The sequence below is a fragment of the Pipistrellus kuhlii genome, unplaced genomic scaffold (genome assembly GCF_014108245.1).
Source record: "Pipistrellus kuhlii isolate mPipKuh1 unplaced genomic scaffold, mPipKuh1.p scaffold_m20_p_16, whole genome shotgun sequence".
NCBI classification, from domain to species: Eukaryota; Metazoa; Chordata; class Mammalia; order Chiroptera; family Vespertilionidae; genus Pipistrellus; species Pipistrellus kuhlii.
The window spans coordinates 6,383,969-6,406,335 of NW_023425471.1; the positions used below are offsets into that span (position 1 = coordinate 6,383,969).

The 22,367-nt window shown below is 43.8% G+C and overlaps 1 protein-coding gene across 3 annotated transcripts in view; it reads right to left on the bottom strand.

The window, feature by feature from the left end:
• The window catches only part of MAP7D2 (MAP7 domain containing 2), a 91,675-nt gene that overhangs the window by 16,865 nt on the left and 52,443 nt on the right, over positions 1-22,367 (bottom strand). For 2 of the 3 annotated variants that reach the window (XM_045582320.1, XM_045582321.1), the window contains 4 exons: positions 16,173-16,303; positions 14,597-14,724; positions 11,462-11,730; positions 10,809-10,941 (listed from right to left, as the gene is read on the bottom strand). In XM_045582320.1, coding sequence (XP_045438276.1) covers positions 10,809-10,941; positions 11,462-11,730; positions 14,597-14,724; positions 16,173-16,303 — 661 coding nt within the window. Of the gene's footprint in view, positions 1-10,808; positions 10,942-11,461; positions 11,731-14,596; positions 14,725-16,172; positions 16,304-19,828; positions 19,952-22,367 lie in introns of all 3 variants that reach the window. The other variant, XM_036439610.2, reaches the window with a different exon arrangement.

Here is a 22,367-nt window from a genome sequence, read left to right on the forward strand (position 1 = left end):
TAAGCAGAGTACGGTTTCAGTTCTCATTTCTTTTAAAGAGCCAGTTGTGTCTATCCCAGACAAGCTAATACACAAAGGATCTGTTGTGTGTGAAGAAATGTCCAGTTGCTTCACCTTTCTCTTTAGGATCTGAAGAGCCACTCTGTTCCTCCCATTTTACCAGGAGGACTTCAGAAGTGCCCAATGCACGCACACAGAGTAAATAACATATCCTCTTGACCCCTAAGTCTCCATAATCACCCACAACAGAAATTCCTCCCCACAGGCCCATTAGCCCCTGCCTGTCCCTCCTATTACAGACAAAAAATCCCCTCCATTAACCACAATCTGCCTCCCCCAGAACTGGCTTCGCCTGTGTGAAACCAAGTCACTCAATGTCCTCTCCAAGGCTGCACATCCTTTCTCTTCCTGCTTCAAGAACTGGAGAGAACATGGATTTGGTCCTTTCTCCAGCACCCCTCTTCAGCAGGCCGCCCGCACCCCATTGCCCTCGTCATCAGTACCCCATTGCCCTTGACATCAGTACCCAGTTCCTACAGAGTTCACTAGACCTGTGTACAGTTCTGTCACCCTTTCCGTCCTTGTTCCTGTCACCTACTCCAATCCTGCCCCTCTTCCTCACCAGGTAGACAGGGTCAGAAAACTGTGTACCATGGTCATCCTTCTCCTCATCATCAGCCATTGATGAGGGTCTTCACTGAACAACTCACAAGCTCCCGCACTTAGCCACCTTCTGTCCCACCCTTTCACACTTACACCGCATCCCTGACATGTGCTCAGCCTTGAGTTGTTCCATCTGTGGACAAGTATGTAGACTTTACTATTCTCTTCTCTCTTCCTTACGTGCTTAAAAGTTTTCAGTTTTAAAAGCTTAACCTTTAACATCCTAAACTTTGTCTTCTGTGATCTCTCACCCCATCCTTCACCGCCTTCTCTCCTGACCTGTGCAGTCACTTGTGTCTGCTCCCTCTTCTCTGTGCCCCAAGCCTCCGATCCCCTCCTGAACACTTCCAGGATAGCATGGAGCCCTCTCTGCTGCCCAACTCCAGGCTCAGGTGGTTCCCAGGACTCCTTGTGCCCTCCGGGGCTGCCAACACTGTTAGAGTAAGGCCCAAACAAAGCTGACTGGTCATCTGTCCCTGGGCCTCAGCTAACCCTCCCGCCTTTTGGCCCCATCCCTGCCCTTGTCCCCTGTGGAAACAGTACAAACCTCTACCTTGTATCAGTCTTCAACATCCTCCTTTGTTGATTGCATCACCAACCACTTTACAGAGAAGCCTGGGGCCACCTGATCTGAGCTTTTATTCTCTATCTCACTGTTGCTCAGAAATTTCAAAATTATCGTAAATGCTACCACTTGTGCTATTAATCACACTCTCCCATACGGTGCTCCCGCCACTCTCCTGTGTCTTCCTTCCATCATTTCACCCTTCTACACATACCTTTCTGTGGCCTGGGATGTGTTTATTATATTCAGGCACTGTGTTACGACAACATATTTCATATCACTAATCACAATGTCTTTAAGCGAAAACTGAGCCTCGGGGAGATTGAGTGACTTAATATTCAAGTGAGCAAAGATAAAAAAATAAATAAATAAATAAATAAAAAAGCCATGACTTGATCAGCCTGCTTCAATCAAAAAGCATGTTGCTGCCCAGTTGGCATGGCTCAGTGGTTGAGCATTGACCTATGAACCTGGAGGTCACAGTTTGATTTCCTACTCACAGCCTCTTAACATCCAGCTAACGGTCATCCTCTCACCTCACCTATTACAAGCTGGCTTAGGTCTCCCCATATCAAATTTCTCTCCCAAATGATGGTTCATCTCCTGAATATCAAGGCCTTTCCTCAGCTTCAACATATACCAGTCTTATGGGTGCAGATATCCTTAAATGTCTCTCCTGTGAGGACCTCTCCCCAGCCCTGTGTGTATGAGGCTCCCCGCTCCTGCCTTGGCTGCCGCCATGCCCACCACCCCACACTGATGCCCCATCTCTCACTCCAGCAGCCAACCATCTAGAGCAGTGGTCGGCAAACCGTGGCTTGCAAGCCACATGTGGCTCTTTGGCCCCTTGAGTTTTTAGCAAAGGCCAGCTTAGGAGGACCCTAATTAAGTTAATAACAATGTACCTACCTATATAGTTTAAGCTTAAAAAAATTGGCTCTCAAAAGAAATTTCAATCGTTATACTGTTTTTTGTTTGTTTTTTAATTAATTTATTTTTAAAAATTCATTGATTAAGGTGTTAGATATATGTCCTTATTCTCCCATTACTCCCCCATTCCCCTCACTCATGCCTTTAATAGTTGTACTGTTGATATTTGGCTCTGTTGACTAATGAGTTTGCCAACCACTGGTCTAGAGCTCAGCCAGTGAGGTGTGATTCTGAGAGGCAGAAGCACCTCTGATGTGGGCACCGTGACCTTGCTCATGAGGGCTAACTTGAATGCCTTTCTGTGTGGGCACCTAGCAGCTATTTTAGCTTCTTGACGTGACTTACTGGCCCCAGTTTGGAATCACAGTAAGATCTCTGGCTTACTGGTTTCTGCCAGTGCCTTCCCCTGGGCTCCAGGCTTTCTTGTCCCAACTCCAAGAGTCCTAATGTACATCTTAGCCCACCCGCAAGCCCAGGGCTTATGCCCTGCTCTGTGTGCTTCCAAGAGAGCCGTGATGTCACTGCTAATGGGCCCTGGGTCAGCTCTTGCTCTTCTTCCTAGGCCCCAGCTTCTGGGTTCTTGTCACCCTACTGTCCTAAATAGTCTCATCCCTGATGGCATTTCCCCCGCCAGTTTGTGACAATAATTGGCTTTCCACAGTTTGAACTCAAGGGCCTTTATTTTTTCTCGGCAACTTGTATGTCTGTGGCATTGGCTCTAAGCTCAAAACAGATGTGGGATGATCTTATTGCAAGTGATATCCGCTGAGTTTCATAACCAGATTGTCTGGTATTTTCTCACCACCCATGTGGTGTTAGGCAAAGCTTCACATTCTGACAAGAGAGGAAAACTGATTTTGGGTCAAGTGTATTACTCTCGTTTTTATTTAGGCCCCAGGCATCAACTCCATTTTCAATCACCTGAACACTTTGCAGGCACTTTCAACTTAGTGTGTCTAAAATCAAATGGATAGTTTTTACTCTCTAAAACTAATTCCTTCTGTCCTTCCTTTATTAGTTATTGGGTATCCCATTCTCTTAAGTCTGAATAGACTCATCCCTCAGCATCAACTCTGAATTGGTAGTTTTGTTAGGTTGTGCAAGTCTGCAGACTGGAGCTGGCCCACCTGACATGAACACACCCTCCCTTTTCCAGGTCTACCTTCACCACACTGCTAGCCCTTGCCTTCTCTTAGCCCGAAACTGCAATGGTGTCTTAGATGGGCCTCTATCTCCTTCTCTGCCTTCTTTGTACATGTACTGAGTGCCAGCGCGCCAGTGATCCAAGGACTGTATCCCAGCCTTTTAAGATGCTTACCAGGGGGAAGCAGGCCATTGCACAGACAAGGCTATGTTAGCCGAACAGCTGGCTCAGGAAGGGGGAAGAGGAAGAGAGATCAGTTCTCTCCTAGGGGCAGGTACAGAAAGGCTGCAGACAGGAAGCTCGGCTTGACCTGAGTCTGGAGAAAAGATGTGTCTGGTGAGGAGCATGAGTTCATGCGCAGCAGAGGAAAGGTGGAGGTATGGAATCACATGGTGAGGGCCTATCAGGGACTCTGCACATCAGTGTCTGGAACGCTGGAGGAGGGGGGGAAGGTGGTGGCCAGGTCCTGCCCAGCCTTGAAGGCCTGGTGATGGGTTTGGATGGATCCTGTGGACAAGGGAGGTCCTGGCTTGGTAAGGAATGGGAGCATGACAATGACACTATGTGTGAATAGTCACTGGAGACACAGTGAGAACAGTGGACAAGCTCTAGGAGACCTAGAGCAGGGAGCTCAGCTCGAATACCACAGGCACAGTCCAGGTGAGAAACAACAGGGTCTGGAGCTTAGAGAAGAGGATGGGCTGGAGGGGAAAGGAGAGGCAGCCTGGATGGACCTGGAAGATGGGACACTGAGGTAGAAGGAGAGGGAAGAGTTGGAAGCTGGCTGAGACTTCTGATTTAGGTGGCTGGAAAGATGGGGCACAGAGCTTGTGAAAGAAAAAGGAAGTGTGGGAGAAAGAGAATAAGGCCTGCCTGTAAAATGCTTGGTTTGGCGTGCATGTAGCACACGCTCAAATGAAAGTATAAGGCAGTTGGGAATATGGCCTCTATCCAACGGAACTTTCTATGATGAGGGAAATGTACTAGAGATCCATGATGGCCATGGTAGCTGCTAGCCATGCACCTGATATGCACTTAAAATGTGGCTATTACAGCTGAGGAGCTGACGTTTACTTAATTGTAGTGAACTCACATTTGGGTAGCCACATGGGACTAGAGGCTATAGTGGTGGACAGTGCAGCCCTTGCAAGAGACCAAGCCCGTAGGCACAGATTCAGGAGCCACCAGTATGCATGTGTTGCTTAGTGCCTCTCTTGTACCAGAAAGTATTGAAGGTCCACAGAGCAAGAAGAAATTAGCTTCAGAAGCAGATAAAGAGGGAAAATGAGAGTAGAAAGGGAGATGGGAGCAAAGTTGGTTCAGCACACCAAATGCGCATTATGAACCCATGGGGTGAAATGTGAACCCCAAATCTTTTGAAGTTAGAGAAACTGGCAGCATGACAGGGGCACTGGCAGAGGATTGTCAGGTGAAGCTGGCTAAGGACTGAGGGCTGGAAGCCCAGGTGACATGTGAGGGGAGCAGGAGACCGAGAAGGACAGGCCAGAGAAGCCAGGGCAAGCTGGACAAGGTGAAAGCCAACATAGAAATGGTTTAGGCATCTGGCAGTTGGAAGGAATGGTAAGTGTGAGGGATGAGGACTGAATGTGAGTTAAGGAAACAGACAGGAATACAGTCAATTATTTCAGGAGCTGAGCTGAGAAGAAAATGTGAGACAGGGTAGATGCTGGAAGGCAAACAACTTCACCTTCCCCAGCACACAGCTCCAATCACGTCACTCACCTGTTCAGGGCCTGCAATTACCAAGGACTGGCATTTGAGGTACTGTGGTTCATCTTCATCTTCTGTGACCTCCCTTCACACACCCTATGGTGCACCCAAACCAGCCCAAGAACACCACTCAATGAAAAGGTCTGCCGCTGCAGGTGGGAAAATCATCAGAGAAGCCCGGAATTTGAAGAAGGAACCAGCCAGACCTACCCACTCTCCATCACCACTTTTAAAAAAAGCAGCAAACCTGTATGTAATCAGAGACCACAAAAGACCTGTCAAGGTCACCTGAGGATGGAGAACACTCCTCTATTATTTATTACTCTCAATTCAGTGCCAGTCTTGAAGTGCTGCTTCCTGTCATGTTAATTCTCTAAATAGTATTGGATTGCACTCTGTGATTATCCTGAAAGCTTCCTTTATCAACTTAAGAGATAAAGATCTACCTTGCCCTTCCAGGTGCATTCCTCTCTAAATATGAAATTCAGAAGTGCCACACTGTCTATACGTTGACCAAATACCCGGTACTAACAATGCAGTAGTTCTCAAACATTGGTGAGCTGTTGAGGCAGGATAGGGCCTGTGCCTGTGCGTTTTCACTGCACGTCTGGGATGACTTGGACACCCTCCAAAGTTTAGGAAGCAGCCTTCTGTCATGCTGCAGGATGACATACTCTATATCTCATGGACTATGAGGTAGGCTTCCTACTCATAGAGTGGCCTCTGATCAACCTTCCTCTCTCTCATTTGGGGGTGTATAATTTGGATGGAAAACATGATTCAGGAAGCAGAATCAAAACCCTTACATATACAAACTCCTGTTTTTTTCAGGGAGAACCTTATTCTATAAGCAAAGCTCGAACTCCTTTGATAGCTCTCTGGCTGGTCCTAGAGGAGAAGAGGAAGCTGCTGGTAACATTTAGATCCAGGAGCTATGAGTTTGCAGGTCTCCTGAGAAGACCAAAGTTCCATCGCTGTTAATAATGACTAATAAAAGGTGCAGTCTCCTAGACACCTATCAGGCAGATCTATACTTTCACCAAGGCTTTATCAATTCCAACACTAGAAAGAAAGGAGAGTTGCTCTTCCCACCAAAGCCTTTGGGGCAAGATCGCAGCAAAACTCTGAGCATCTGGAATTCCAAGATGGTGGCGGATTAACTGGAGGCTACATTGACATTCTCCCAGGACCAAACTGGAATTACAATTAAAATATAGAAAAATCATCCTGAACAACCAACTGAAGGCTAGCTAGAGAAAACCCTTATAACCAAGGATGTAAAGTGGAGACGTGATAGGAAGTGCAAAGGCAAGAGAGGCATGGCCGGGCTCCCACCGCTGAAGTTCCAGAGGAATATCTAAGCTGTGGCAGGTTCCCACCCATACTTTGGGCAGAAAACATGATTCAGGAATATATATTCTGTCTACAAGAGACCCACCTTAGAACAAAAGACTCACACAGGATGAGAGTAAATGGATAGGAAAAAATTTTCAGTGCAAATGGAAACAAAAAAGCTGGGGTAGCAATACTCTTATCTGACAGAAGAGACTTAAAAATGAAGGCCATCACATCAGATAATAAAGGTAAGTACATAATACTAAGGGGATTGGTACAATAAGAAGACATAAACCTGGTAAACCTATATGCATCAATACAGAAGCACCTAAAAATGTGTGTACATATACATATACATATACATATACATATACATATACATAACCACCTGGAGTACTTTAAGGAACAGATTGACAACAATGCAGCCATAGTAGGGGACTTTAACAACCCACTGATTTCCTGGTTAGATCTTCCAGACAAAAAATCAACAAGGAAATAGTGACTCTAAACGACACATTATATCATATGGATTTAATTGACATTAACAGAAAATTTCACCCCAAAGCTATACCACATGTTAGGACACAAAACAAGTCTGTACAAGTTCAAGAAGATGGAAATCATATCAAGCATCTTCTCAGATCACAGGTGCATGAAATTAGAAATCAACTCAAAAATATTCAAACACATGGAGGCTAAATCACATGTTATTAAACAATGAATGGATTACCAGTGAGATAAGGGAGAAACAAAAAACTTCCTGGAAATAAATAAAAATAAACACAAACAACCCAAAATCCATGAGACACAGTGAAAGCAGCCACGAGAGGGCAATTCATAGCACTACAAGCCTACCTCATAAAATAAGAAAATTTTTCAATAAACTGTCTGACACCACAACTTAAAGAATTAAGAAAAGAATAATAAGAAAAGCCCAGGGGGCATAGAAGGAAGGAAATGATAAATATCAGAGTGGAAATAAATGACACAAGAGATTTAAAAAAAACATACAAAATATCAATGAAACCAAGAGCTGGTTCTTTGAAAGAATAAACAAGATTAATGAACCTTTAGCCTGACTCATCAAGAAACACAGAGGATCTAAGTCAATAAATTTAGAAATGAAAGAGGTGAAATAACAACTTACACCTCAGAAATACAAAGGATTGTAAGAAAATACAAGGAGAGGGAGAGAGAAATAGAAAAATCAATGATGAGAATCTCTGATTGCCAATCCCAAATACCCACCTCTGGGGATTGAGCCCACAAACTGGGCATGTGCCCTTAACCAGAATTGAACCTGGGACCCTTCAGTCCACATGCCAATGCTCTATGCACTGAGCCAAACCAGCTAGGGCCCATTTTTTATAAAAACTCTCAGCCAAGTTGGAATAGAGGGATTATACTTCAACATAATCAAGGCCATATATTACACACCTATAGCAAGCATCATACTCAATGGACAGAAACTAAATCCATTTCCCTTAAGAACAGAAAAAAGATGGGGATGTCTGCTTTCACCACTCTTATTTGACATAGTACTGGATATCTTAGCCACAGTGATCAAAAAAGAAGAAAGAGTAAAAGGCATTCAAATTGGAAAGGAGGAACTAAAACAATCATTTTTCACAGATGACATGATATTATACATAGAAAACACTAAAGACTCCATTAAAAAAAAACAACTATAGGATTTAATAAATGAATGCAACAACATAGCAGAATACAAAGTCAACACCCAGAAATCAATGCCATTTTTATACACCAACTAGAGGCCCTGTGCACGAAATTCGTACACAGGGGTGTGTGTCCCTCACATCCTGCACCCTCTCCAATCTGGGACCTCTCAAGGGATGTCTGACTGCCCTACCGGGATCGGCCCTAAACTGGCAGCCAGACATCCCTCTCACAATCCAGGACTGCTGGCTCCCAACTGCTCGCCTGCCTGCCTTCCTGATTGCCCCTAACTGCTTCTGCCTGCCAGCCTGATCACCCTCTAACCACTCCCCTGACAGTCTGATTGATGCCTAACTGCTCCCCTGCCAGCCTGTTTGCCCCTAACTGCCTATCCCTGCCAGCCTGGTCACCCCTAACTGCCCTCCTCTGCAGGCCTGGTACCCCCAACTTCCCTCCCCTGCATGCCTGGTCACCACCAACTTCCCTCTCCTGCAGGCCTGGTCCCCCCCAATTTCCCTGTATGCATATACATTCATACCCTGAAGGCCTGGTGATCTCTAACTGCCACCCCCTGCAGGCCTGGTACCCCCAACATCCCTCCCCTGCAGACCTGGTCACCCCCAACTTCTCTCTCCTGCAGCCTTGGTTCCCCCTGCCCCCAACTGCTCTCCCCTGCAGCCCTGAGTCCCCCCCGCCCCCACCCTTCCCTCCTCTGCTGGCTTGGTCATCCCTAACTTCCCTCCCCTGCAGGCTTGATTGCCCCCAACTGTCCTCCCTTGCAGGCCTGGTCCCTCCCAACTTCCCTCCCCTGCTGATCATCTTGTGGTGGCCACCTTGTGTGTTGGAGTGATGGTCAATTTGCATATTACTCTTTTATTAGATAGGATAATGAACTCTCAGAAAGAGAAACAAAAAAATCAATCTCATTTATCGCTGCAACAAAAAACAAGATACTTAGGAATAAACTTAACCAAGGAGGTAAAAGACCTGTACTCAGAAAACTACAGGACATTGAAAAGAGATAGAGGAAGATATAAATAAGTAGAATATACCATGTTCATGAATTGGTAGAATCAACACAATTAAAATGTCCATATTACCTACAATCTATAGATTCAATACAATCCCTATTAAAACACCAACAGCATATTTCATACATCTAGAACAAGCACTACAAAAATTTATATGGAACCCAAAAAGGCTGAATAGCTTCAGCAATCTTGAGAAAGAACAAAGGTGGAGGAATCACAATACTGGATAAGTTATACTACAAAGTCATTGTACTCAAAACAGCCTGGTACTGGCACACAAACAGGCAGATAGATCAACGGAAGAGAACAGAAATCCCAGAAATTGACCCAAGGCATTATGCTCAATTAATATTTGATAAAGGAGGCAAAAGCATACAATGGAGTAAAGACAATATTTTCAACATGGTGTTGAGAAAATTGGACAGATACATGCAAAAAAAATGTGTGCACTATACACAAGAATAAACTAAAAGTGGATGAAAGACTCACATGTAAATCATTAAACCATTAAAATTTTAGAAAAAAAACTTAGGCAGTAAAATCTCAGATATCTTTCATAAAAAACTTTTTATTATCTGAGTCAGACAAAATACTAAAAAAAAAACTAAAAAAAAACCTTTTTATTAATACATCTCTAGGCCCTAGGACCTTGGGCAAAAGAAACTAGAGAGAAAATAAACAAATGAGACTACATCAAAATAAAAAGCTTTTGCACAGCAAAAGAAACGATAAACAAAACAATAAGAAAACCCACTGCATGGGAGAACATATTTAACAATGATACATCCGATATGGGGTTAATTTCCAAAATATACAAGGAATTTATACAACTTAACAAAAAGAAGACAATCCAATTAAAAAATGGGCAAAGGATCTAAATACTAGTAGACACTTCTCCAAAGGGGACATACAGAAGGCCAAGAGACATGAAAAAGTGCTCAAAGTCACTAATCATCAGAGAGATGCACACACGCATCAGAATGGCTATCATCAACAAATCAATACATTCCAAGTTCTGGTGAGGATGTGGAGAAAAGGGAACCAAGTACACTGCTGATGGGAATGCAGACTGGTACAACTATTATGGAAAACAAAATGGAGTTTCCTCAAAAATTTAAATATGGAACTGCCATTTGACCCAGTGGTCTCATTTCCAGGAGTATATCCTAAGAATCCTAAATCCAATAAGAAAGAATGTATGCACCCCTATGTTCATAGCAGCACAAATTATAATAGCTAAGATCTGGAAATAGCCCAAGTGCCCATCAGTATATGAGTGGATAAAAAAGCTGTGGTACATTTACATCATGGAATACTATGCAGCAGTAAAAAAGGATCTCTTACCCTTTGAGACAACATGGAAGGACCTGGAGAGTATCATGCTAAGTGAAATAAGTCAGTCAGAGAAAGAGAAGTGTCATATGATCTCACTCATATGTGGAATCTAATGAACAAAATAAACCGATGAACAAAATAGATCCAGAGACATAGAAGCCTGGAACATACTGATCAATATCAGAGGGAAGACAGGGGTGGATGGGTGGGGAGAGATTAACCAAAGAACCTGTATGCATATATGCATAACCCATGGACACAGACAATAGGGCTGTGAAGGCCTGGGGAGGGTGCATGTGGGGTGGAGGGGGTCAATGGAGGAAAAATGGGAACATCTGGAGTACTTTCAGCAATAAAGAGAAATTAAAAACCAAACAAACCCTGAGTACCCCCATACCTGTCTTGTTCCATCTTTTCCAGCCTCTCCTGTTCCTTTTGTTCCTTCTCCAGCCGGACCTGGCGCCTCTTTTCTGACAGGATCTTTGCAGCCTCGCCTGCATTGATGATACCTGCACTAGGCTTCCCTGAGGCTGCGCCAGAGGGATCAAGGGAAAGGAAATTGATCACTCACTGGCAGCTGCCACTTGAAAGGGAAGATGCTACCTAGTGGTGGATGGGAAACGCTGCAGGACTGGCACAATTAGCCACCAAGCAGAGACGCTGCAGTGGGCAGCTCTGACTGGAATATATTTCACAGCGCAGAGCGGTGGAAAGGCAGGGAGGAGAGACAGGGTCACCAGCAAGTTCCACAGCAGCCGCCACCCCTGCGCCCATGTGGGTGAACTCGCTGCATCCTTCACAGCAGCTTACAGGACTAAGGGAAGAGCCTCTCCGTGGGACGTGCTGACGCTGGCCCAATGCAGCAGGACAGACTGAGGGGCAACATGCAAGCCTGGAGAGCACAGGGTGTGCAGATGTCTACGCGAAGGCCCCTTCCTTCCTCTCTCCCCCAGACACAAGGCTCCCACATAGATCGCGGACCAGGTGAGAGGACAAAGGGCAGGGAAAGCCGAGGCTGGGTGGCATGTGGTGTGGACAAGGAGGGCCTACCTGCGCCGCTCTCGCCCTTCCCTCCTGCAGCCACAGTCTTCTCGAAGGCATACTTCTCCACCAGGCGCTTCTCCGAGGCGTCCACCCGGAGCTGGCCAGCCGCCAGCTGAGCCAGGGCCCCTTCCCGCTCCTTGTTGCTCTTTTCTTTGTCTGCCTTCTTCTTGGGCGTCTCCTGGCTGGAATAGGCGGGTAAGCGGCACTGCACAACAGACTCTGGGTATGGCACCTTCACATTCTTCGGAGACAGTGGGGATCCTTTGCCAGTGGCTCTGGAAGACCGAAAACATGCCAGAAGGTGATCACTGTGCCTGACCACGGAACTCTCCATTCCTCAGACCGCTGGTTCCAAAAAGTTGAACCATTTAATCTTCTAAGAAGAACAAATGTAAGGCTTACTAGCACAAACTCCCAAGTCCCTGTTGCACTAGTACCCTAACGGGAACATCAACTACCTATAAAATGTCCCAGGTGGAGGTGACAATGTTTTTGGAAGCCACGTTGGTGATACCATGTCCTAACGTCACTTAACTTTGATGGCAATGTCAAGATGGCGTGTCAGGCTTTCTTCCACTGCCCCTTTTAGACGGACACCAGAGCTGGATCTGGCATTAGAATATGGCAACAGACAAGCTTTTGCCATTGTAGCAAAATATATGTAACAGGAAATTTACCACCTTAACCATTTGTAAGTATACAATTCAGTGACATTGAGTACATTCACACTGGGGTGCAAACCACTACCACCATCCACCCACAGAACTCTGTTCCCATTAAACACTAACTCCCCATTCCCCTCTCCCAGCCCCTGGCAAACTCCTCCCTTCTGCTTTCTGTCTCTTGAAAGTTGACTATTCCAGCTAGCTCACAGAAATGAAATCATGCAAGATTGATTCTTTCGTATCTGGCTTATTTTGTTCAGCATAATGTCTTTAAGGTTCTTTTGCTTCCACAAAATTTGGTAATTTCATGCCCCTGCCAATTTCCTAGAAATAAGAATCTTGGCTAATTAAAGAAATTAAACACTAATTATGGGAACTCGCCGTGCTTTCCTAGTTTTATTTTTAAGTACTTTCTCATCTATTTAATAAGGATCTATTTAATCGCCAGGAGAGCCCAGTGAGTAGGCAGGAAAGTACTATTAACCATATTTTACGTAAGAAAACCCAAGTCCCAAATGCCTAAATGGTCTTTCCCAAGAGATGGCAACAGATGAGAGAGCCAAGGCTGGCATCCAAGTCACTGATTCTTCATCTTGCTTTTAAACAGTTCTCCCACTTTAATTTTTAAAGGGTCAATACATCCAGTGATTAAAAACCTAACGAAGGGGATTCACAAGTTTTGTTGGGGTGGTAAAGATAGGCTATAACATTGTAAGGTTCCTGATTATAGGAAACATGAACAAACTCCTCTGTAAAGTAGAACAGCAAGAATATCTCTCAGGAGAAGGTTGTTATGCTTCTGAGCATGAGTTTACTGCAAAGCAGAACCCCAAAGGACTTCTCTACTCCACGGGTTGGAATCCAGCTCTATTTTTCTCCAAAGCCACTAGACTCCAGGCATGGTGAATACAGCCCACCCACAGGATGGGAGGGGTCTGTGGTCTTCTCAGCACAAGCTTGTCAATAGTCTTTAAAGTCTATGTGGTGTTTTTAAAAAAAGTATGTTGGTTGATTTCAGAGACGGAGAGGGAGACAGAGAAACATCAATGATGACTGAGAATCATTGATTGGCTGCCTCCTGCACACCCCATACTAGAAATCAAACCGTGACCTCCTGGTTCATGTGTCAATGCTCAGCGACTGAGCCATGCCGGCCCTGCTAAAGTCTATGTTTATGGTCACAGTTTATTCCTTTCTAGAGAGGAAAAGAACAAGTTTATACCAGAGAAACTTGTGGATTCCACCTTAACACAGCGATCAAAGTTACCATTACCAGTAGTGTAGCAACCTGACATCCTGGCATCATGTTATGACCATTGAGAAGGAACCGACATCCTTCCTGGCAGATTCCTGCCCCAAAGGCACAATCGTGAGGAAACAGCAGACTGACCCGAGAGAAAAACAATCCCTAGAAAGAATTGGCCTGTATCCTTTTAAAATGTCAAGGTCATGAAGAAGAAAGGCTGAAGAACTGGTTCAATGCAATGTAGAAGCCAGGGTGGATCCTGGAGCAGGGGAAATGCTATAAAGGATCTCATTGGGACAAGTGGCAAAAGTGGCAAATAGACTGTAAATTACATAACAACATTATATCAAAGTTAAACTTCTGACTTTCAGAATTGTACTGTGGTTATAAGAAAGATTTTTTTTTTCATTCTTAGAGGTAAAAGGTCATGTCGTCTTTAAGTTACTCCAAATGTTACTGGGGAAAAACTATATGTGTGTGTGTGTGTGTGTGTGTGTGTGTGTGTGTCTATGGAAAGTGAATGAGTGAGTAATAGGGATGGGAATGATGAAGCAAATGTGGCTTAAAATTGTACAGGAGTTCTTTGTTCTAGTCTTGCAATTCTTCTGTATGACTAAAATGATTTCACAATAAAAAGCCTTTAAAAATTGGTCCAAACTCAAATTTCTCTCTCAAAAGCCTGAAAAGTATAGGACTCAGAAATGGGTGAGTATATAAGTCTGACTGTGAAGAGGGGGTGTATCTTAATATATTCAATTATCCTTTTCGAGAAAACTTCCAGGTAAGAATATAAAAACCTATTTGAAAATGGTGGTGGCTAAAACAACAATGAAGCCCGGCCAGCATGGCTCAGTGGTAGAGCATTGACCTATGAACCAGGAGGTCACGGTTCAATTCCTGGTCAGGACACATGCCCAGATTGCAGGCTCAATCCCCAGTGCAGGAGGCAGCCGATCAATGATTCTCTCTCGTTATTGATGTTTCTATCTATCTCTCCCTCTCCCTTCCTCTCTGAAATCAATAAAAGTATATTTTTAAAAAAGAGAGCCCATCATTTCTCCAGAAGAGACTCAAAGAGTGAAGGAGGTTAAGTCACAGCTCAGCATTCCTCCTGCTCAGCTCTTAGGGCTGCCCATGCCTTGTGGGGAGCAAGAGGCACACCCCGCACTGCACAGAGCCCTGCCCAACTGCGTTAACCTTCTAACTGTGACAGAAGGGAAAGGCGCTTACCTGGATGCCACAGGAGAAGAGGACCTCTTAGAAAGGCCTGTGAGAACATTGTATCTTTTCACAGGAGACCCGGGGCTCGAGTTGGAAAGAGCAGTGGTTACTTGCGACCCCCTCTTCATCTTCTCCATCTGTAGGGGACGCAGAATAGGACAGTTGTGACCCGCAACTGCAGTTTCTAAAAATACCCCAGGTGGAAGCGATGCACAACTTCCTTTCAGAAGGACACAATGGGAGTGTTTGCAGAGAAGCATCATGAGCTCATTATATTTAGGTGATTTAGTAAAAAATAAATTCAGCCTCAAAATGCAAAGATTTCTTTCTCCTTGTTATCTTGAGAAGAGTTAACAACAGAACCATATAATGGTCCTGGATACAGGGGTGGGCAAAAGTAGGTTAAATTACCAGTCATCATTACCTAAAAGACAAATCATAAGGATATGAAATAACAATAATACAAATAAGAATAATAATAGGTACATAATAATAAAATACATTGTTTTGCGTACTCAGAATTGTAAACCTCCTTTTGCTCACTCCTGTATATAAAGATCTACAATCATTAGGAAAGGTTTCAAGTGATTATAACACAAGATGGTGAGTTATGACTCTGGCCAAGTGACTTAGTTGGTTGGAGTGTCTTCTAATATACCAACAGGTTGTGGATTTGATCCCTGGTCAGGGCACAGACAGGAAGCAAACAATCAATATTTCTCTCTCTCTCTCTCTCTCTCTCTCTCTCTCTCTCTCTCTCTCTCTCTCTCTCTCTGTCTCTTTCTCTCTCTCTCTCTCTCTCTCTCTCTCTCTCTCTCTCTCTCTCTCTCCCCCCCCCCCATCCCTGCTCTCTCTCTCTCAACATGTCCTCAAGCAAGGATTTAAAAAGGGGGGGGGCAGTTCTAGCTGGTTTGGCTCAATGGGTAGAGCATCGGCCTCTGGACTGAAAGGTCCCATGCACTCAGGAGCCCTAGGGAGATATTTGACTGCCAGTTTAGGTCATGAGCCCAGCTTCTGTGGGAGCGCACTGGCCACCAGGGGGCAGCTCCTACATTGAGCATCTGGTGGTCAGTGTGCATCATAACAATTGGTCATTCTGCTATTTGGTCAATTTGCATATTAGCCTTTTATTATATAGGATATGCATAACCCATGGACACAGACAATAGTGTGGTGAAGGCCTTGGGGGGGGGGCAGGACCAGTGTGGAGGAGGTGAATGGGATAAAAAAAAAGGGACATATGTAAGTTTCCACAATAAAAATCCTTATATATAAAAGGCTAATATGCAAAGTGTCCCCTCAGGAGTTCAACCAGGAGTTTGATCACTCTCTATAACATGTGCTGACCCCTGGCCTCTGGAGGGAAGTCTGGAAAGAGGATGAGGTCTTTGGGAATTTGCTCCAAGGCACTAAGATTTAGGAGGGTCCAAAAAGTTAAATGCTTTTCAAAGGTTGGGTGACATTTGAAGCCACATCTGACCCTTGAGCAGTCCCTGGACATTGACAGAGAAGCCCAAGTCAGGCGCAGGGAGGAATGGTACAGTCAGTTCAATGGTCCCGAGGGTGAGCATGGGTGTGGACATACCCGGGAGGCCTCCGCTCCCGGAGGGGTCCCTTTGCTGGTATCCACTCGGCCAGCTGCGGATGAGGACTTCTTCTTCTCCATGGTCCGAGTCGGCGAAGACTTGTAGGAGCACTGAGCAGGGCTGCCAGTAGCTATACGAGGGCAGAGGTTAAAGACTAAAGAGTTACAGCAGAGCAGCCAGAGAGGCCACAGCATAGATGGAAACGGTAGGGGTAAGCAAGCAGTTGGGAAGAACACACTTACATTAAAACGTGACACACGAGCAATGCCCCACCACGCTTTTTCTCGTGTGCAAAGAAGAGACTGTATCGTTGTGGTCGGATCACGAGAACACTCACTTCATATTATACAGTGTTTTACAGAGTATCATACTTTAAAAAGATACTATTAGCTTGTAAGAAATTGTAATAAATAACTTCAAAATGCAATGGGTATTTAACTTTAAAGTGTGCTTTAACATTTATTTAAAATGGTTTTTTTTGTACTCATTCAATAGAAACTTATCTGGCCACTGGGTAAACCTAGCAATAAAACTATTGGTCCGCAATGTGTTAAAAGTCTCCCACAGCCAGAGTTCAAGAGTCCAGATCACCCTAGCCAGTTTGGCTCATTGGGTCCCAGGTTTGATTCTGATCAAGAGCGCATGCCCAGGTTGTGGGCTAAATCCCCAGTAGGGGGGTGCAGAAGGCAACCGATCAACAATTCTCTCTCATCATTGATGTTTCTATCTCTCTCTCTCCCCCTCCCTGTCTGAAATCAATAAAACTATATATTTTTAAAAAGAGTCCAGTTCATTTCAGGAGTTCAAAATCTGGGCTTTGCAGCCAGCCAGACAGCACAGTCACCTAATAGCTGGATCACGTTGGACAGTTTGCTTAACCTCTCAAAACGCCAACTTCCTCGTGCAGAAAGAGTTAACATAGCAGGCCTGACTACTGTCTCTGAATTTAACTGCTACAGCGTTGGCCCTTGGTCAGCATCTGTGAACTTAGATTTCAGGAGTGTTCTCAGCACTAAGTGAAGAGTAGCTCACTGCACCTAAGCTGTTTGTACAAACACCATGACTTCTCCTGCTTTCCTTCTAAGAGTCTAGAACCTGGGCATGTGCCTAGCAGGGGGTGCCTACGTGACCGGCTCCCAATAAAAACCCAAGGCACCGAGTCTCTAATGTGATTTCCTGGTAGGCAACATTTCACACACGTCACAACTCCTTGCTGGGAGAATGTGTCCTGGGTCACTATCCTGGGAGAGGTTGCTGGAAGCTCGTACCTACTCTTCCCCAGAATAAGTCATAGCAATGAGTCCGCCTAGACCCGTGGTCGGCAAACTGTGGCTCGCACAAAATACCACAGCCTGGGCGAGTGTGGCTCTTCCACAAAATACCACAGCCTGGGCGAGTCTATTTTGAAGAAGTGGCGTTAGAAAAAGTTTAATTTAAAAAAAATGTGGCTCTCAAAAGAAATTTCAATTATTGTACTGTTGATGTCTGGCTCTGTTGACTAATGAGTTTGCGGACCACTCTCTTAGACCAAGGGTGGGGAACCTTTTTTCTGCCAAGGGCCATTTGGATATTTATAACATCATTCGCAGGCCATACAAAATTATCGACTTAAAAATGAGCCTGCTATGTTTGGTCAAACATTATTAACTCACCCCTAATGCCTTGGCAGGGCCAGAACCAATGGTCGCAGGCTGATGTTCCCCACCCCTGTCCTAGAGAGTCACTGATGCTGGGAGAAGTCTTGGGGACCTCGTGACACATCCTTCTTCCCAAAATTAAAGTATTTTCTGCTTCCCAGGAACTTTTTATTTCTTTGAGACATAATTCACATACCATAAACTTCACCCTTTAGTATTTAATGTTTTTAGTATATTCACAAGGTTGTGCAACCGTAACTACAGTCTAATTCCAGAACACTTTCAGCACCCCCAAAGGAACCCTTGTACCCATAAAGCATTCATTCTCCTCCCCACTCCCCCATTCCCTAGCAACTACTAATTTACTGTCTCTCTGAATTTACCTATTCTGCACATTTCACATAAATGGAATCATACAACTTGTGGCATTTTGTGTCTGGCTTCTTTGACGGAATATGTTTTCAAGGTTCATCATGTAACATAAATCAGGAATGTGTTCCTTTTTATAGGTGAATAATATTCCACTTTGTGGAGCTATCACAGTTGTACTTATCAGTTCATCTGCTGATGAACATTTGGGTTGTTTACACTTTGTGGTTATAATGAAAAATGCTGCTAAGAACACTTGTGTACAAATTTTGGTATAACATATGTTTTCAATTTCCTTGGCTCTATACCTAAGAGTGGAATTGCTCAGCCATATGGTAAGTCTGTGTTTAACTGTTTGAGGAGCTGGGCCATACTGTTTTTCTAAAGTGGCTGTTTCATTTTTTCATTTCCAACAGCCATGTATAAAGGTTACAATTTCTCCACATCCTCACCAACACTTCTTTTCCTTTTTTGCTTTGAATTTTAGCCATCCTAGTAAAATGTGAAGTAGTATCCCGTTATTTTATTAGCATTTCCCTAATGATTAATTATGTTGAGCATCTGTCATGCTTATTGACCGTTCATGCATCTTCTTTGCAGAAATAGCACTGCTCAGAAACAGCGAGAACTAGGTAGAGAGTTGTATGTCATTTGCATGCCATCTCACTGATTACACTATCTTGGGAGTTAAGACCAGACCTACCCTAATGTAGACAGCGTGGTTCATGGGCAAACAGAAGATGCCAGCCCTCATTCATCTTGCCATGATGATTTGACCCACTTTGGTCAAAGAAGGGCTTTGATGGGATGGCCCAGTGTTTCTGAGACTGCAGTGTGTAGGTCTGGTGGGTCCTGGAGTCTGCGTCCCTAACAAGCTCCCAGGTGATACTGATGCTGCAGGCCCATGGACCAGGGCTTGAGTGGCGAGGCTCTCGACTGTTAAACTCTCTCACTGTGCCAATCTCAGTTAACCCTCATGGCAATTTAAAATAACTCCATTTTATGGATGAGGAAACTGAGGCTTAGAGAGGTTAATTAGCTTATCCAAAGTGGTAAGAAACAGTAAGTGGTAGAGTTGTTTATAGGACCCCAAAGACTGGTTTAAAGGCTACTCTGTCAAACCATCTCTTTAGATTAAAAAGTCTATCCTCACAAAAATAAGTCTAACCCACCCGGCTGGCATGGCTCAGCAGTTGAGCATGAACCTATGAAGTAGGAGGTCACGATTCAATTCCCAGTCAGGCCATATGCCCAGGTTGTGGGCTTGATCCCCAGTAGGGGGCATGCAGGAGCAGTGTATCATTGTTTCTCTCTCATCATTGATGTTTCTCTCTCTCTCACCCTCTCCCTTCCTGTCTGAAATCAATAAAAATATTTTTTAGAAAAAAAGTTGAACTCCCATTAACCCATGAAATAGAGGTTTTTTCCCTAATCCACATGCCTTCGATGACAAAATCATTTAATCACCTTTGTGACATTAAAAAAAAGAAAGAAAGAAAGAAACATAGCAATAGCAAAACACTGATGGGTAGAAATTTCCCCAAAGCCAGTACAAGCGAAGCAAAATACAAAAATTCAGGAATAACTTATAGGCTAACCAACACCACTTCTGGTATTTTCCTTAGTGTCACCGGCTTGGCCTCTTTTACCTGGATCACTGGACTGCTCAGAGAGTAAGACTGTACTCCTGCTTCTGGATAAAGAAGCCTGTGTGGGTGCCAACAGTCGCGAAACAGCTAAGTTCTCCGGGGGAGTACCTGGCATGCAAGGAGCTGAGGGATGGAATCAAATAAAAAATGTAAAAAGCGGCATTCAAACAAAACAAAACAAAATGTTTAAAGCAGCACAGTGCATGATGCAAATTAACTTTTGGGTGGTAGGACGAAGTGGAAAATAAAAATATTCTGGCACAGGATGGCTTCAGAGTGCGTCATAGTAAAATAAAACAAACGACGTATCATTTAGAGTATGAAAGAGTGCATTAATTCTCTTGGAGTGCCAAAATTCATTCAATATACCATTATAGGCAAACATCCTTAACTGAATCACTCTAAGAGAGTTAGCCCATTTCCATAATATGGACTCAAGAAACCATTTACTCACCAAATAGATCTAACATTGGAAAAAAGATTACTTCTACAAAACACTTGTTCTAGGTCCTCTGTAAAGAAATATTTCATAAGACACTGATTTTGTTCACGTGTAAATATGCATCCTTTCATACTTTTTCTGTGTAATAAGGGTAAAATTAAATAAGCATGAAACTAAAAATAGCCAACTGATTATCATCTTTAATGGAAGTGATAATATTCACAATCCAAAATTCAGGGACTTAAATATCATTCTGATGGTTTTAGAATGTATTATAAGGTAATGGATTAACATTTTCATTACAGTCAAACCTCATTTGTCAGTCTCCCATCTCAAACAATTTGGATTTCCACCAAGTTGTTCACAGACAAAATGTCTTGGTTGTCAAACCAAACTTCTGGTTTTTGATCTGACAACCCTGTCATGCTAATACCTCAGCATGACAAAAAGCTTCTCTCAGGCAAGGAACAAAAGAGAAAATGCTTTTGTTGCTAGGGAAGCCAAGCATTACCATAATTTTAAAACATAAAGTGGCCTCAAGAAGCCTAATATTGCTAAGGTTATGAAAGAAGCAATGAGCACAGGCAATGAAAGAGGTAGAAGAACTGTTGCTGATTTGGATAAAGGAAAAGCAGCCAGTGACAGCATTTCAGAGGAATGATATGTAAACAAGCAAAGATGCTGCATGCTGACCTGAGAGACATCCTTGGACCAAATGCTAAAAGTGATTCCTTTAAGGCCAATAGGGGGTGGTTTGACAAATTTAAGATAAGAGGTATTTATTAATAAATCAAACAGTACATTAGACATGTACTATACCGTATAAGACGACCCCCCTAATTTTACAGTTAAAACATAGGTTTAGGCCTATTTTTGCTGTATAAGACTACGCCCCACTTCCGAGGCAACACCAGTTCTTTTTTTAATAGACCGCCTCTCTGACTCTGGCCAATCTGAGCAGGCTTTTTTTCATTTCAAAAGTCGTCTTATACGCTGGAAAATACGGTATATCTATATATCTATCTATACATATGAAGGTTAAAATGAAATCATTTCGGGGTCTGGAACAGATTAATTGAATTTACATTATTCTTAAAGGGAAAGAATGATTCAGTTTTCAAACAAATTGCTCCTTGAACAGCCTTCCGGAGGAATTAAGTTCGAGAACCGAGATTCCACTGTACTTTGCCTTATTTGGGTACCCACTAGCCAGTAAATGATTGGGGAGTTAAAATGTTTGGTTCATAATTAGCAAGTAGATAATTTAGCTGCCAATCTTTATATACTAATCAATACAAATATGAATTTAACATCAATTGGTAACCATGGGAATTCACGAAAGCATATGGAACACACTACTAGAATAGCATTATGGACTTCAAAGCATGTCGATTCTTCTCATCCAGCTCTTAATCAATCCCAGGTTTCCAGTGCTTACCCATGAACTACATCAGAGATCAGCCACGCTGACATTTTTGGGTCTCTGACACACAGGACAGGCCACTGTGCTGGAGGTGCAAGGTCAATGTCATCAAAAAATAACTAGGAAGACCCGCTGGCTTCGTCAAAGTCACAAACATCCTTCTGCTGGCCCTTTGGTGATGACATGACCTGTTAAATACTCCTCTGGCACCTGACACTTTTTAGTGACGCTTTACAATACATGTTCGATGCATGGACAGCTTCCGTAACCCGCGTGCTCTGGAAGGTCTCAGTGCAGACCTTTAACAACTTATCTGAGCCTCCAGTGGAACACGGGTGGCTTTACATGTCCTTCAGCTTCTGACCCCAGCAGAGGGCCGGAAAGGGCCGCCCATCATTTCCCATATTAATTCTGATCTGTTTGGGCAGGCCCCCAAGCACAGGCAGCAACACATCTCAGTCTCCCACATGCCTCTGCCTCATTCATTCTGCCATTTCTGGCTGATCAACCACATCACACCAACAGCTGGATAGTTACTTTTTTACTGGTCACATCTGCTCACGGGCCAATTAATTCTGGGGCAGGATCACTCCTGCATGTACTGTGAAAGATGGAATAGTTTCTTTAAGGCAGGGAGGACAGCAGTAATTCTCTCTCTCTTATTTTTTTTAATA